This window comes from Hyperolius riggenbachi, chromosome 2 (assembly GCF_040937935.1).
Source record: "Hyperolius riggenbachi isolate aHypRig1 chromosome 2, aHypRig1.pri, whole genome shotgun sequence".
Classification (NCBI taxonomy): domain Eukaryota; kingdom Metazoa; phylum Chordata; class Amphibia; order Anura; family Hyperoliidae; genus Hyperolius; species Hyperolius riggenbachi.
The window spans coordinates 289,987,802-290,006,445 of NC_090647.1; the positions used below are offsets into that span (position 1 = coordinate 289,987,802).

Genomic DNA, 18,644 nt, shown 5'->3' on the forward strand with positions numbered 1-18,644 from the left:
ATTTACAGCTTGTGCTCTTTTTACTAAAAAACATTTCGAAGCATCAACATTGACTAACTGATTAGCACTCTTGCCTCATAGCATTAGAGTCCCAGGTTTGAATATTAGACTGGACACATTCTTTAATGGAATTTTTATGTTTTTCTCCTGAAGTTTGCATGACTTGCACATGTTCTAGTTACTTCACATTACTCTAAACATATTGGTAGATTAACTTGTTTTCCCCAAAATTTAGCCATGATCATGTAAGCTCCACTACTGAACAATCAGAGATATGATGGACAAAAGTTCTCTGGGAAAATATGCTACTGCTATACACAGTGTTGATCATCAATATCTGCACTTGGACGCTTAGCTGGCATTTCAGTAAGTAGCTGCAAGAGGTCTGGCCATAAACCTACGCAAGACAGAAGCAGGAAATTTGGGTGCCCATGGATAATGGAGGATTTGGGCCCCCCCATTTGGGTGCCAAAAATAATTTTGGACACCTGTTAAATACTGTTTTGAAAATTAGAATGTCATGGTTTTTAAATTTTTTATAATTTTGAGAACTTTAGAACATAATAGTTTTTTTTATTTTTTATTGTTTAGAAAATTAGAACGTTATAGTGTTTGAAATATTTTTTTGTTTTTGAAATGCATCATTTCGAAAATTATAAGGTTAGAAAGGGGTGTTTTATGGTTAGGCACCAGAAAGGGGGTTTTAGGGTTAGGCATCAAGAGGGAACGGTCTTAGGGTTAGGCATCAGGAAGGGGAATTTTAGGTTTGTGGCATCAGGAAGGGGGGTTTTAAGGTTAGGCATCGGAGGGGGGAGGGTTCTGTGTGAGAGTAGGGTTAGGTTTAGTAGTAGTTAAATAACGGTAACATTTACCAAAGTTTTACTCTCGTTATTACCATTGAAAATATTTTTCCTTTTTCATTTGGTGCCCAATTCACAACGGCATTTATCATTTAGACTTATATCAGCTTCACTCGACGACCATTTTTCATTGCACCTCTATTAAATGCATGACAGTCTGCCATGACCAAAAGTTATATAAAATATGACAAATACTGTTACCCTACTTTCCAATAATACTTGGCGTAAGACTACCGTATATACTCAAATACAAGTCGACCTTGTGTATAAGTCAACTCCAATATTCAACCCTCTTTAGCTGGAATGTTTTATTGGCTCAAGTATAAGTCTAACCTACAAAGTTAATGGCTGCACTTGGGGCAGCTGGACCCTTCCTGTCCCTTAAGTGTAGCCAATACCTTCTCCAGGCATCCACGTGCTGCAATTATTCACCCCCCTTCCTGCAGCCCAGTATTTCCCCCACCCCTTGCCTTGTTAAATGGTGTGGCCAGGATTTTCACACCTGTGTTTTCTCTGCATTTCCTTTCCTCAAAGTATCACTTACCACCGGATGAATTGCTGCAAATGGGAATGTCACTTTTAGCACACACATTACTCAGTGTGCTCAATGTTGCCTGTGACTCGTGTATAAGTCAGCCCCTATACTTTTATGAAGTGAATCAGACCTACATTTCTAGACTTATACTCGAGTATATACAGTACATTTGCTGTGACTGAGAAACAGTGACCATCGCTTATCCTTCATAATAAAAAAACTACAGCAGCTTCTCATCATGAACAATTAGGGAGCATTACGTCTGTTTAGCTAGGGTTGATTTTCCCAGCTCCCTGCCGCTGCCAGCCCAGTTCAACACTTATCACGCCCGTGCCATGCAATATTTTCTCACTGCAGATAGACAATATAACATTATTGCTGATGAGATCATTGTAAGTCTCTGAAAAGAAATTGTATTCCATACAGAGGACAAGAAACTATATTCTAAACTGCCCAGTTGGCTATTATACTGTAACTGGCCCATAAATGGGAAACATTACTGCACTATCTGTCAAAAAGAGCTGATTTCAAGGATAAAAATGCTAATTTTTATGCTGCGCGGGTTTGGCATATCGGTCAATTAGGTGTGTCCTTTTCTGGGCTGAATTACTCTACTTTCAATTAAACTAATATGTGAAACCACAGAGCAGAATACACATTTTACAACAAAAATGAAACATTCATCACAGGCTTTTTAAAGATGATAAAAGTTATTAGGTGAAATATTGAAGATATCATTAACCTTTCTGTTCTGTGATCTACAGGCAAAGTTATAACTTCACTAATGTTATGAAACAATAAACTAACCTAATCTCAAGAGTAATTAATAGCATTATTAGATGTAAGAGAGGTTTTGCCTGCACACATTTCACAAATAATTCGCCCGTTACACTATTTTATCAAATTTGCATACGGTAAAAAATAAAGTAAAAGATTCTCCTAACATTCTGGTGAGCTTCGCTTAGGGGTGGAAATTGGGCTAGCAAATCACAGATTAATTAACACAGCTGTTGGTTAAATGGAGCAGCTATAAATAGGTTTTATTTGCCAATCCTATATTCTGCCTTTTTTTTTTGTTATTTATTAATGGCTAGTTGGTAAGCAGATGGTTGTATGATGTATCTGAAGTAGTGTTGCACATCTCTGGAATTCCTATTAGAGATCTGTTTTTGTTTTTTGTTTTTTTAGAAAATCCGTAAATAACAAACCATGCAGGTGGCAGAGTGGCCTCTGGTGGTAGCCTGCAGTGATTAATGTAATACATAGATTGTTGTATTTCCAGCATATCTCAAACCCCAGCCATCTTCGAATGTGCTCCATTCTTTTTGCCGTAGTTACTGTGGGGTTTGCTCCGGCAATACTTGAAGCATTATGTCAAAGCATTGTTGTGTTCTCCTCTGAGTCAGGATGTAATTTATTCGAGTCGGTGTTGTCCTAATCGAGAAATATCTTGACTCCTATCTTGTGCATACAGTTTTAGTAAAGGAAAATCAGCTGCTATTTGTAAGACTTAGTGGTTTTGAAGACCACTTGACCATTGCTTGTGCTTACATGTGCGCACTGAGCCCCTTCCTACTCTTAGCCTTTGCATACCCACACAAAGGAAGAGATTGCTTAGAAGTGATAAGCATAATAAACAAGCTCTTATTAATAAACATATACCCAGGAAAGTCTATAGTTTTTACCACCAATAACAATGCAGTGCATCAAATCTGCTGTGAAATGAAAGTACCTGTGTAGTCGATGACAAAGCCTCCACTGCTGACAGAAGCATCACTTCGAAAGGCAATAAACAGGCTGTTGCTACTGCTTTCTATCCGGTCCGGGAGATGTGAGCCATAGAAGCTTCCTATTAGTGGGCTCAAAGAGTCTGGACCATCATAGATGTGCAGAAAATCATAACCTGGTTCTATGTTGAACCTGAAAGATAGACAGAAGACCATTTTAAAAGAAGGATCGTCATAAGCTGCATTCATTTATTTCTCTCTTATTTTTAAACCCGGGGATATTATAATTTAAACTTCACTAGCAGTGGTATGTAATAAAATTAATCTTTCTAAAAGAAAATGATTACCACCGAGGAAAAAAAAACATGAACACTGAGCATGTTAATTGTTGAATTTCCATCCCATTTAATTAAAAGCATACACTACTCCCTCTACATATATGCTGTGTAAATGATGTACTTATATGAATATCACTGACTGACCTTAGGCTTCATACACACACTTAAATTACATTGCCCTTAAACTTTTTTTTAATGAGCCTTGTTTAGAGATTGAGCACTGTACATGCTGCTGCTCAGATGTGTGCTGTTCTTTGAAGAGGGGATGAGGTTGGAGGGGCAGCAAACAAATGAATGGTGACAGTTGGAACAAGAGAAGACAAGAAGACAATGCAGCTTATTCCTCATTTATAGTTTAGTGATCCATCTTGGTACATTTCTAAAGAGCACATCATGGTGCTGTACACGCTGTTCTCAACCAAGTTATCTTCAATCAATTGTCTCAAGTGAGGATTACTTTGCCTATGAGGCTTTACAGTCACAACAGGAGAGCAGTATCCCCTGAGTGTACAATGGGAGGGCAGGGAGGCTAGAGGGGGATGCGAATATGAGTAAAGCTTGTCACACACTAACACATTGCCACATGAAATGCTAACTCATCAATCCCTCTATTATTGGAATCTGATCAGAGAAGGATCAATTTCTACCACACTCAGCAAGTGCCAGATCATGCACAAGGCAAACCTAGGCACTTGCCTAGAGCCTGGAGAGAGTCTAGGGACTTGGTGGAAGCTAACCCCCACCAAATCATCGATGGTGGGTAGAAAAACAGCTAATTTGCCTAATGGCCCCTTTTATCTTAATCCTTTTCTGCACACAGCACATTGATTTCTTCTAGATTTCAGGAGGAAGTCTATTGAAAATGGATCAAACCGCAGTGCTGCACTGCTTGATACAGTGCAGCACTATGGGTCATTGATCTACCATTGTTTCTGTCCCGACACTGATTACGTTTCTCCATCCGGTGCGATTGATTGTAATTTCAATCGAATTTGACAAAAAAATTGAAACTACAAATCAGACCAGATTGGAGCATATTTTGCTAACAGTTTCCATCAATAGTTAAATTTCCCAGAACTGAAAAATTGATGTGTGTGACTATATTAAGTAGTGTAAAGCCAATTGATTGTTACCATTACGGCACTTTCCTTGTAGCCCAGTTTACGACAGTGTATACAGTTATTGCTAAACAAACTTTAGAGTATTTCTGTATATATAGAGAACTGCTCAGAGGTATGAAAACAGACGAAGTGTGTCTACTTACTTCCTCAATAAGAGAGAGTGTCTGTGGCAGAAAATAAGGAATTATTGTAAACCATGTTTGGTAGAGGTCGCCTGCTCCTTCAGGTTCAATATAAAACTATAGGTAATGTGAAAAATTAAAAAAAATATATAAAAATGCAATATTCTAGGTGATGATTTCAGGTATAACATCATTTTTTTCCAGACCCTCATATGTTATGTGTCATTTTGTTTATATGCTGGGAACATAATCTTCCACAGATGAGGCAGCTTATTGGTGGAATCCTTCCCCCACACTTGAAAAGGATATGAACCTTACACAGGGCTCAGCCATCTCAAATACCCGGTACATTGGATATTAGTTAATAAATGATAACCCCCTTTGCAATATAGATAGGAATTGTTTTAAACCAAATCCACTTGACACTTGGGCATTCTAGCAATCTGGCATCTTATAATTGTGATATATATATATATATATATATATATATATATATATATAATGTTCTTCATATGTGCCCTTCATAGCATTAGCTGTGATTAGAATATTACATTTTATAATTTTTATATTCCCTGTAGATTTATATTGAACCAGAAGAAGCAAGCACATTTAGAAACAGTGTAATGTTCGATTGAAGCAGATTCTATCTCATTCATGTCTATACTTTCATTTGTAAGGGTCTGAACATACTAGCATGCTTCACTGAAATGAGAATGGCAAAGCAAAAGCATGCCAAGGTGAACACAGCCACACTCACTGACATACTGTATATTCTGGGACAGACTTGCAGCTGGGGCCCATGTGCGTGGCATCATTGTTCACTGTCCCCAGACTTATTTGGGCCCCATACTGCAGTCCCACCTGTGATTCCCTGATGGCAGCCCAGATCTAGCTAGACCATAATCATCAAATGTTTCCAGAGTCTCAATAAATGACATTTTATAGCACCTGGCTTACATAAATCCTTCTACACTTCTCTCAAATTTCTGTAGCAGATTTCACTTTTTGCAGAGACCTACTGCCACCTTTTCCAGATTGAATGTGTGGCATAATTTTAGTTATTACTATAGCTGCTTGTTTAGCTCGTCTTTTCTAGATTAGCCGATTTGCTGCTTTTATGATCCTGTGACAAATTGCACAGGAAAGTACAGTGCGATAGAAGAAATCTCTAGGGGGTTTAGAGAACACATGGGTAATTCAGAAGGGCTCTGTAAATGTAATTAGAAAGACCCTCTCAAAGCTGATGAAACAGTAGATGACCTCCCTATAGCTGGAGTGACCCAACATTTCTTCATTTGTCATGCAACACATCACACGGCTCCCTTGCCGTTACAAGTTAAAAATCTAATAGAAGCCCAGATATATGTGTCTGTTCCCAGGAGACCTTATTATCACTGGCGATCTTTTCTCCACCTTATAAAAGCAAATGACTTCATTAACAAGTCCTGTCCAACACTTAATGGCATGGAAGACATTAGCAAGATACATTAAAGCTTATTCCAATGCTTGTGTGCTAGGCAGATACAAGGCATCACAGAAGATGCTCTAATTAGAGATCATTGCTAGCTGAAAGATAGAGGTGCATTATTATTGGAAAAATACTTTCAGAGTTCTTAAAATTCTACATAACACAGGAAAGATGTTTTATTTTCCACTGAATTCCCAAGTAAGCTTTCTACTTTCATCCGGGCAAAAAAAGATGAATATTTTCTTCCCTTGTGAAAGAATGTTTGGCCATTCTGTGGTTTGCTGTATGGAGTACCAATATTCAGGAAAAAGTTCCCCTCTGTTATATTAGATTTTTTCTCTAAGGCTAACTGCATGTAAAGAGCATATGCAGGAAACCTATCAATGTAACTTTAGAAGAGTCTGTCCAAAAATGATATTAACTCAAAAGAAATATGACATGTCTGTTAAATATGTGACAACAAACAGATCTTCAGACTGCAACCGATCATGATTTATTAAAACTGCCAAATAACTAAAGAGGTTTTCTACTTCTATTATAACTTTGTGATACATATAGATAATTGCTTCATAAGTCTTTTTGTAATTTAATATTTTTAAAAATGATCTTTCCCTTTCAATTTGCAGGCAGATAACATTTCAAAAACTGACAATAAGTTCCAATTGTATTATTTGCACTTAAAGGACCGCTGTCACGAAAATCATAACATTTTAATTACATGTAAACATATACATATAAGAAGTCTGTTTCTGCCAGAGTAAATTAAACCATAAATTACTTTTCTCCTATGTTGCTGTCACTTACAGTAGGTAGTAGAAATCTAACAGAACTGACAGGTTTGGGACAAGCCCATCTCCTCATTAGGTGTTCTCAAAGTATTCTTTATTTTGAAAAGCACTTAGTGAATGGCAGTTGCTCCGTCCGACTGCCAAAAAAGTGTACAGTGAGCAGGCTGGCCAGCATCATTGTATAAATCCTTTTCAGGGAGTGTCTTTATAAAGAACTAGCAAAAAGGCCCGCCCTTTAAAAAACGGGCGCTAGGTCACACCCGCTAAGCCCCCCTGCAATGTGCGCCCCACCCGCAATGTGCGCACATATGCATCCCGCTTGCTCGTTCGCCATCATTGTCTGAAGTATATGCACACAGGGAGCTGCTTGCTTGGCAGTTGGAAAAAGCTGTTATTTCCCACAATGCAATGAGAACCTCTGTGAACCACACACAGCAAACTGTCAGCTCCGGCCCTGTGTTCTAACTGCCCTGGCTGTGCACATGCTCAGCACAAAAAACCATTCAGTTGATGACGCAGGGACACTTGCATTTTATTGTATAGGATATACAACTAGCCCAAATCCTTTCAGTAATATTATATTTCTACTACTTGCTGTAAGTGACAGCAACATAGGAGAAAAGTAATATGTGGCTCATTTTTCCTCTGGAAGAAACATACTTTTTATTTGTGTGTGTTTATACATATTTTAAATTTTAAGATTTTTGCAACAGAGCTCCTTTAAAGAATGGTTAAGTGGGGCTTTGTCCAGCTCCCCAAAGTATCTGAGCTCCCATTGTGTCCTTCTAATCCTTTCCAATGTCCGCCATTAGACTGTAACGATCGGTGTCAGCACGCAGAGAGAATCTGATTATTGGTGATCTGCAGTATCACCAAGAATACAGATCTATACCTGATTATGGATGATCTGCAGAATCACCAATAATACAGATATAGTGCTAACCTCTGGACACCTCTAGATATATATGGTGAGTGTTTGGTGTAACAATATGACTTTGAGCAACCCACCTTATGAACAGGTGACCATAAGCAGTACAGAAGACACTGCTATCGAGAGTACAGAAACCTTCCAGCAGCCTGAGACTCTCCAAGGGGTGGAGTCAGGCTGAAGGTAGGAAGGACCAGAGAGTGAGTGACACCTGAAGGTGGATGTCACTGACTGATCTAGGAGGCTATCTCTTAAGTGGAGAGAGATAGCTCTCGAGGTCGGGCAAGCCAGGTCGGCAACACACGGACAGATAAAGTATAAAGACAGAAGGCTGATTCGGTATCCAAGACAGGCAGGGTTAGGCAACGTGAAATCAGATATGCGTGGTACCGAATCAGAAAGCAGAGGGATAGTCAGGAAAGCAACAGGTCATAACAAATATCAAACAATGCCTAGTCTTGGGTGTGAGGTCCGTGGTCTCTACACCCTGGAACTAGTTTGATGTATAATAGAATGATAACACAAGTTCCCTAGTCTTGAGTGTGAGGTCCGTGGTCTCTACACCCTGGAACTAGTCTGAAGTATAACAGAATAATAACACAAGTTCCCTAGTCTTGGGTGTGAGGTCCGTGGTCTCTACACCCTGGAACTAGTCTGATGTATAACAGAATGATAACACAAGTTCCCTGACACTGAGAGGACACCAAACAACCTCAGATACTATGGGGGGCTGGATGAAGCCCCAGGTGAGTAACACTCAACTTTCTCTCTCCTCTTAAGGTCTACTTTAACTGCTTCGCAACATGCGTAATTAACTGTAAAGGGCAGTAGCCATTTTTTCCCTAATTTTTCAGCAGCTGTACCAAACCATCTACTTGCTGCAAACACTAGGGATCATGCATGAACCAGTGCTATACTGTGCTGTAATAGATGGTGTCATGCCCAGTTTAGTAAACCCACTTAAACACCTAATTGTTGTGTAGTTGCTGTAGCTGCAATGGTAAAAATACAGTGCACTATTAAAAATTAATGTAAAGCAAAGATCCAAGGATCCTAAGACCTTTCACATTTAATAAAGTGCCTGTTCATGATCCTACACAGGCTGCAGTCACAAACCCATTGGTGACGGGTCAGTGTTAGGCACCCTCTATGACAGTGCCCTGTAGCTGATTCTTAATATCAATCCATTCTGTGAAAGATCTCCAGTGACAAATCCCCCTGTGAAATAGCACTTGGTTACAGACACTAGTGACCTTGAATGATGCAGGAGGACTGGCAAAACTAGTTGGTTGCCTCAGCCTGCAGACTTACCGCTGTGTGTCCCACCCCAACCTCACCTAGAGTCCTTGAAAAACATCTTAACCCCCCTAAGACCGAGTCACGCCGATGGGCGTAATCGCAGTGGCAGCCCCAGGACCACCTAACACCAATTGGCTTCAAGTCCTGGGGCGGGGTTTTGCAGGAGATCGGTGCGTGCATCTCCGCTTGAATGATGGAGCTACGCTCCATCATCAGTCTCCCAGCCCTGATCATCGCTAGGAGACTGTTAGACGGTGAAACCGCCATCTATTTACAGTGTACAGCACTACAATCTACGGCAGTGCTGTACTGGGGACAGCCATTCTGGAGGCAGGGAATCAATCCGCTGTCAGAGGTTGAAGCCAATCATGCTGATTGGCTGGTGGGGGGAGAGAGGGCAGGGTTTAAAAAAATAGTAAAATTTATTTTTAAAAAAGGAAATAAATATTTACAAATAAGCAAACATTGGGGGAGCAATCAGAGCCCACCAACAGAAAGCTCTGTTGGTGGGCAGAAAAGGGGGGATCAATCATGTGCTGAGTTGTATGGCCCTGCAGCGAGGCCTTAAAGCTGCAGTGGCCTAAATAGCAAAAAATACCCTGGTCACTAGGGGGGTGTAAGCCTACGGTCCCCAAATGGTTAAAGTCAGAGCACATGTAAACTAATCTACCATTGGGTGAGATCTCTCCAGTTTGTTACTACCCATTCATGTACAATCTTTGTATATAGCAGGACCTACAATTGTTTTTGTGTGCTCAACACTCTGTAAACGTTTTTTTTTTTTTTTATCCCCAAGCAGTCATTATTCTCCCATGAAGTACCTTTCCAAAGGCAGCTGTGACTGCTGTCTCATTCAAAACCCAGTTTTGCATTTTGCCCTCAATAAGGCTTTGTAGTTTAACCCCCCTGGCGGTATGAAAAATTCCACCAGGGGGCAGCGCAGCAGTTTTTTTTTTTTTTTAAATCATGTTTTTTAAATCATGTAGCGAGCCCAGGGCTCGCTACATCATAGCCGCTGCTCAGCGGCATCCCCCCGCCCACTTCGATCGCCTTCGGCGATCTCCGATCAGGAAATCCCGTTCAAAGAACGGGATTTCCTGGAGGGCTTCCCCCGTCGCCATGGCGACGGGGCGGGATGATGTCACCGACGTCAGCGACGTCGGGACGTTATTTGGAATCCCGATCCACCCCTCGGCGCTGCCTGGCACTGATTGGCCAGGCAGCGCACGGGGTCTGGGGGGGGGCCGCGCGCCGCAACGGATAGCGGCGATCGGGCGCGGGGCGGCGGCGATCGGTGTGCTGGCGCAGCTAGCAAAGTGCTAGCTGCGTCCAGCAAAAAAAAAAAATCACGTAAATCGGCCCAGCAGGGCCTGAGCGGCACCCTCCGGCGGCTTACCCCGTGTCACACACGGGGTTAACGCTAAGGAGGTTAAAGGGTGAATAAAGTGAGAGGGATATGGAGGTTGCCATATTTATTTACTTTTAAATAATGCAAATTGTCTGGCTGTCCTCTGCCTCCAATACGCTTAGGCAGAGACCTTGAAAAAGCATGCAGATCTAATGTTTCTGACAAAAACATGTCAACATTAGCTGCATACTTGTTTCAAGTGGGTGAGAAACTATTGATGCATGAAAGATTAGCAGGACTGCCAGGCAACTGGTATTATTTGAAAGGAAATACATATGGCAGACTCTATATCCCTCTCACTTTAGTTGTCCTTTAACCACTTAAAGACAAGCAGACTTATAAAAACATCCTGCTAGAGCCCCTTAACGGCTCCTGGACACTTTTATAAGTTAAGCAGTGTTGCTGTTGCTGTGCACGCCCCCGACCACTCCCGCGAGTGTACGTGCATGTGAGATTAGTGGGAAAAAAACACCATAGGAAAAAATACACTTTTTATTTCCATATAATATATTGTCACCATACTTTGTAATAGGGACATAATTACAATCTTGTGATAACCAGGACAAATAGGCAGATAACATGTGTGGGTTTTATGTACAGTAGCAGTGTTTATATTAAAACTATAGGGGAGGAAATTGGAGAAATAGTATATTTTTTCATTTTAAAATGCATAGAAAATAAAGTAATTACTGAAAACAAATATCAACCCCAAAAAGCTTAAATGGTGGAGAAAAAAACAAGATATAGATCATTTCATTGTGATTAGCATCGATTAACCACTTCCCGACTGCCGTATTGACAAATGGCGGCCGGGAAGTGGACCCCGCAAGGACCGCCGTATTGACAAATGGCGGCGGTCCTTGTAGGGGCATGGGCGGAGCGATCGCGTCATCAGTGACGCGATCCTCCGCCTCCGCCTGGCGCCGCTCACCCGCCGCAACATCCCGCCGGCCATACGGAAGCGCCGGTGGGATGTTAACCCGACGATCGCCGCATACAAAGTGTATAATACACTTTGTAATGTTTACAAAGTGTATTATACAGGCTGCCTCCTGCCCTGGTGGTCCCAGTGTCCGAGGGACCACCAGGGCAGTCTGCAGCCACCCTAGTCTGCACCAAGCACACTGATTCCCCCCACCCCCTGCCCCAGATCGCCCACAGCACCCATCAGACCCCCCCCTGCCCACCCCCCAGACCCCTGTTTGCACCCAATCACCCCCCTAATCACCCATCAATCACTCCCTGTCACTATCTGTCAACGCTATTTTTTTTATCCCCCCCCTGCCCCCTGCTCCCTCCTGATCACCCCCCCACCCCTCAGATTCTCCCCAGACCCCCCCCCCAGACCTCCCCATGTACTGTATGCATCTATCCCCCCTGATCACCTGTCAATCACCTGTCAATCACCCATCAATCACCCATCAATCACCCATCAATCACCCCCTGTCACTGCCACCCATCAATCAGCCCCTAACCTGCCCCTTGCGGGCAATCTGATCACCCACCCACACCAATAGATCGCCCGCAGATCCGACATCAGATCACCACCCAAGCGCAGTGTTTACATCTATTCTCTCCTCTAAACACCCACTAATTACCCATCAATCACCCATCAATCACCCCCTATCACCACCTGTCACTGTTACCCATCAGATCAGACCCTAATCTGCCCCTTGCGGGCACCCAATCACCCGCCTACACGCTCAGATTGCCCTCAGACCCCCCCTTATTAATTCGCCAGGGCATTATTTACATCTGTCCTTCCCTGTAATAACCCACTGATCACCTGTCAATCACCTGTCAATCACCGATCAATCACCCCCTGTCACTGCCACCCATCAATCACCCCCTGTCACTGCCACCCATCAATCAGCCCCTAACCTGCCCCTTGCGGGCAAACTGATCACCCACCCACACCAATAGATCGCCCGCAGATCCGACATCAGATCACCACCCAAGCGCAGTGTTTACATCTATTCTCTCCTCTAAACACCCACTAATTACCCATCAATCACCCTCTATCACCACCTGTCACTGTTACCCATCAGATCAGACCCTAATCTGCCCCTTGCGGGCACACAATCACCCGCCTACACGCTCAGATTGCCCTCAGACCCCCCCTTATCAATTAGCCAGGGCATTATTTACATCTGTCCTTCCCTGTAATAACCCACTGATCACCTGTCAATCACCTGTCAATCACCCATAAATCACCCCCTGTCACTGCCACCCATCAATCACCCCCTGTCACTGCCACCCATCAATCAGCCCCTAACCTGCCCCTTGCGGGCAAACTGATCACCCACCCACACCAATAGATCGCCCGCAGATCCGACATCAGATCACCACCCAAGCGCAGTGTTTACATCTATTCTCTCCTCTAAACACCCACTAATTACCCATCAATCACCCTCTATCACCACCTGTCACTGTTACCAATCAGATCAGACCCTAATCTGCCCCTTGCGGGCACACAATCACCCGCCTACACGCTCAGATTGCCCTCAGACCCCCCCCTTATCAATTAGCCAGGGCATTATTTACATCTGTCCTTCCCTGTAATAACCCACTGATCACCTGTCAATCACCTGTCAATCACCCATAAATCACCCCCTGTCACTGCCACCCATCAATCACCCCCTGTCACTGCCACCCATCAATCAGCCCCTAACCTGCCCCTTGCGGGCAAACTGATCACCCACCCACACCAATAGATCGCCCGCAGATCCGACATCAGATCACCACCCAAGCGCAGTGTTTACATCTATTCTCTCCTCTAAACACCCACTAATTACCCATCAATCACCCTCTATCACCACCTGTCACTGTTACCCATCAGATCAGACCCTAATCTGCCCCTTGCGGGCACACAATCACCCGCCTACACGCTCAGATTGCCCTCAGACCCCCCCTTATCAATTAGCCAGGGCATTATTTACATCTGTCCTTCCCTGTAATAACCCACTGATCACCTGTCAATCACCTGTCAATCACCCATAAATCACCCCCTGTCACTGCCACCCATCAATCACCCCCTGTCACTGCCACCCATCAATCAGCCCCTAACCTGCCCCTTGCGGGCAAACTGATCACCCACCCACACCAATAGATCGCCCGCAGATCCGACATCAGATCACCACCCAAGCGCAGTGTTTACATCTATTCTCTCCTCTAAACACCCACTAATTACCCATCAATCACCCTCTATCACCACCTGTCACTGTTACCAATCAGATCAGACCCTAATCTGCCCCTTGCGGGCACACAATCACCCGCCTACACGCTCAGATTGCCCTCAGACCCCCCCCTTATCAATTAGCCAGGGCATTATTTACATCTGTCCTTCCCTGTAATAACCCACTGATCACCTGTCAATCACCTGTCAATCACCCATAAATCACCCCCTGTCACTGCCACCCATCAATCACCCCCTGTCACTGCCACCCATCAATCAGCCCCTAACCTGCCCCTTGCGGGCAAACTGATCACCCACCCACACCAATAGATCGCCCGCAGATCCGACATCAGATCACCACCCAAGCGCAGTGTTTACATCTATTCTCTCCTCTAAACACCCACTAATTACCCATCAATCACCCCCTATCACCACCTGTCACTGTTACCCATCAGATCAGACCCTAATCTGCCCCTTGCGGGCACCCAATCACCCGCCTACACACTCAGATTGCCCTCAGACCCCCCCTTATCAATTAGCCAGGGCATTATTTACATCTGTCCTTCCCTGTAATAACCCACTGATCACCTGTCAATCACCTGTCAATCACCCATCAATCACCCCCTGTCACTGCCACCCATCAATCACCCCCTGTCACTGCCACCCATCAATCAGCCCCTAACCTGCCCCTTGCGGGCAAACTGATCACCCACCCACAACTATAGATCGCCCGCAGAGCCGACATCAGATCACCTCCCAAGCGCAGTGTTTACATCTATTCTCTACCCTAAACACTCACTAATTACCCATCAATCACCCCCTATCACCACCTGTCACTGTTACCCATCAGATCAGACCCTAATCTGCCCCTTGCGGGCACCTAATCACCCGCCTACACACTCAGATTGCCCTCAGACCCCCCCCTTATCAATTCGCCAGTGCAATATTTACATCTGTTCTCCTCTGTAATAACCCACTGATTACCTGTCAATCACCTATCAATCACCCATCAATCACCCCCTGTCACTGCCACCCATCAATCACCCGCTGTCACTGCCACCCATCAATCAGCCCCTAACCTGCTCCTTGTGGGCAATCTGATCACCCACCCACACCAATAGATCGCCCGCAGATCCAACGTCCGATCACCTCCCAAGTGCAGTGTTTACATCTGTTCTCTACCCTAAACACCCACTAATTACCCATCTATCACCCCCTGTCACTGCTACCTATCAGATTATACCCCTATCTGCCCCTAGGGCACTCAATCACCCGCCCACACCCTCAGAATGCCCTCAGACCCCAGCCCTGATCACCTCGCCAGTGCATTGCTTGCATCTATTCCCCCCTCTAATCACACCTTGAGACACCCATCAATCACCTCCTGTCACCCCCTACCACACCTACCCATCAGATCAGGCCCTAATTTGCCCCGTGTGGGCTCCTGATCACTCGGCCAAACCCTCAGATCCCCCTCAGACCCCCTTCCGATCACCTCCCCAGTGCATTGATTGCATCTATTTCCCCTCTAACCTCCCCCTGAGACACCCATCATTTACCTCCTGTCACCCCCCTAGCACTCCTATCCATCAGATCAGGCCCCTATACAACCTGTCATCTAAAAGGCCACCCTGCTTATGACCGGTTCCACAAAATTCGCCCCCTCATAGACCACCTGTCATCAAAATTTGCAGATGCTTATACCCCTGAACAGTCATTTTGAGACATTTGGTTTATTTCCCCTCTAACCTCCCCCTGAGACACCCATCATTTACCTCCTGTCACCCCCCTAGCACTCCTATCCATCAGATCAGGCCCCTATACAACCTGTCATCTAAAAGGCCACCCTGCTTATGACCGGTTCCACAAAATTCGCCCCCTCATAGACCACCTGTCATCAAAATTTGCAGATGCTTATACCCCTGAACAGTCATTTTGAGACATTTGGTTTCCAGACTACTCACGGTTTTGGGCCCGTAAAATGCCAGGGCGGTATAGGAACCCCACAAATGACCCCATTTTAGAAAAAAAGACACCCCAAGGTATTCTGTTAGGTGTATGACGAGTTCATAGAAGATTTTATTTTTTGTCAAAAGTTAGCGGAAATTGATTTTTATTGGTTTTTTTTCACAAAGTGTAATTTTTCACTAACTTGTGACAAAAAATAAAATCTTCTATGAACTCGCCATACACCTAACGGAATACCTTGGGGTGTCTTCTTTCTAAAATGGGGTCACTTGTGGGGTTCCTATACTGCCCTGGCATTTTAGGGGCCCTAAAACCGCGAGGAGTAGTCTAGAAAACAAATGCCTCAAAATGACCTGTGAATAGGACGTTGGGCCCCTTAGCGCACCTAGGCTGCAAAAAAGTGTCACACATGTGGTACCGCCGTACTCAGGAAAAGTAGTATAATGTGTTTTGGGGTATATTTTTACACATACCCATGCTGGGTGGGAGAAATTTCTATGTAAATGGACAATTGTGTGTAAAAAAAAATCAAACAATTGTCATTTACAGAGATATTTCTCCCACATAGCATGGGTATGTGTAAAAATAAACCCCAAAACACATTATACTACTTCTCCTGAGTACGGCGGTACCACATGTGTGGCACTTTTTTACACCCTAAGTACGCTAAGGGGCCCAAAGTCCAATGAGTACCTTTAGGATTTCACAGGTCATTTTGCGACATTTGGTTTCAAGACTACTCCTCACGGTTTAGGGCCTCTAAAATGCCAGGGCAGTATAGGAACCCCACAAATGACCCCATTCTAGAAAGAAGACACCCAAAGGTATTCCGTACGGAGTATGGTGAGTTCATAGAAGATTTTATTTTTTGTCACAAGTTAGCGGAAAATGACACTTTGTGAAAAAAAAAAAATAATATCAATTTCCGCTAACTTGTGACAAAAAAATAAAAACTTCTATGAACTCACCATAAACCTAACGGAATACCTTGGGGTGTCTTCTTTCTAAAATGGGGTCATTAGTGGGGTTCCTATACTGCCCTGGCATTTTAGGGGCCCTAAACCGTGAGGAGTAGTCTTGAAACAAAAATGACCTGTGAAATCCTAAAGGTACTCATTGGACTTTGGGCCCCTTAGTGCAGTTAGGGTGCAAAAAAGTGCCACACATGTGGTATCGCCGTACTCGGGAGAAGTAGTACAATGTGTTTTGAGGTGTATTTTTACACATACCCATGCTGGGTGGGAGAAATACCTCTGTAAATGACAATCTTTTGATTTTTTTACACACAATTGTCCATTTACAGAGTTATTTCTCCCACCCAGCATGGGTATGTGTAAAAATACACCCCAAAATAAATTGTACTACTTCTCCCGAGTACGGCGATACCACATGTGTGGCACTTTTTTGCACCCTAACTGCGCTAAGGGGCCCAAAGTCCAATGAGCACCTTTAGGCTTTACAGGGGTGCTTACAAATTAGCACCCCCCAAAATGCGAGGACAGTAAACACACCCCACAAATGACCCCATTTTGGAAAGTAGACACTTCAAGGTATTCAGAGAGGGGCATGGTGAGTCCGTGGCAGATTTCATTTTTTTTTGTCGCAAGTTAGAAGAAATGGAAACTTTTTTTTTTTTGTCACAAAGTGTCATTTTCCGCTTACTTGTGACAAAAATTAATATCTTCTATGAACTCACTATGCCTCTCAGTGAATACTTTGGGATGTCTTCTTTCCAAAATGGGGTCATTTGGGGGTTATTTATACTATCCTGGAATTCTAGCCCCTCATGAAACATGTCAGGTGGTCAGAAAAGTCATAGATGCTTGAAAATGGGAAAATTCACTTTTTGCACCATAGTTTGTAAACGCTATAACTTTTACCCAAACCAATAAATATACACTGAATGGTTTTTTTTTTAATCAAAAACATGTTTGTCCACATTTTTCGCGCTGCATGTATACAGAAATTTTACTTTATTTGAAAAATGTCAGCACAGAAAGTTTAAAAAATCATTTTTTTGCCAAAATTCATGTCTTTTTTGATGAATATAATAAAAAGTAAAAATCGCAGGAGCAATCAAATAACACCAAAAGAAAGCTTTATTAGTGACAAGAAAAGGAGCCAAAATTCATTTAGGTGGTAGGTTGTATGAGCGAGCAATAAACCGTGAAAGCTGCAGTGGTCTGAATGGAAAAAAAGTGGCCGGTCCTTAAGGGGGGTAAAGCCCTAGGTCCTCAAGTGGTTAAGCTATTGGCAAATGAAAGGGTTGAGCACTGAAAGGTGAAAATCACTCTTGTCCATTAGGGTAAAAACCGCTTTGGTGTGAAGTGGTTAAGCAAAATATATTATTATCTTCTTTACACCAGTCCTTTTTTTCATTTTGCCTGTTCAGTCCACTTCAAATGTATTCAACTTTTATCCCTAAAAAATGTAATCCAGGTCTGTGATAAACACACAACATAAAATGAGCATAGACTGTAAGGCGTCCATGAATGCCAACATATTAATATTTCTGTACTGTCTACAACCTCAAATTCAATCACATTTTTAAGCGCTCCCCTAGCAAAGCTATGTGTTAATGAATCATTTTATAGTGCACGTTTAGTTTTAAAATGTGCATCATAGAAAGCTTTAAAAGGACCTCTGATCAATAACACAAACAGTTTGCATTATTGATTTTGCCCTCTATAACAGGGCAGTGTAAGGGCCATTGTGTGCATGCATCTGATAGAATTACTGCAGTCAGCTAAGAACTCTGTCACTCTACTGAAGGATGCAGAAAGAACTGTAAAAAAAATCCCTTTTTTGTACAACTGTTCTTCACTCCATGAAGTGTCCAGTGCAGACATTAATATCTTTTCCCCAAACTCCTCTTTGCCAGAACCATGAGAAACCTATACTGCATTC

At 43.2% G+C, this 18,644-nt stretch overlaps 1 protein-coding gene across 5 annotated transcripts in view; it reads right to left on the reverse strand.

Moving 5' to 3' along the window:
- CSMD2 (CUB and Sushi multiple domains 2) overlaps positions 1 to 18,644 on the reverse strand; it is a 1,291,405-nt gene that overhangs the window by 215,364 nt on the left and 1,057,397 nt on the right. For all 5 annotated transcript variants that reach the window (XM_068268938.1, XM_068268934.1, XM_068268936.1 and 2 more), the window contains one exon: positions 3,128 to 3,315. In XM_068268938.1, the coding sequence (XP_068125039.1) occupies positions 3,128 to 3,315 (188 nt within the window). The remainder of the gene's footprint in view (positions 1 to 3,127; positions 3,316 to 18,644) is intronic.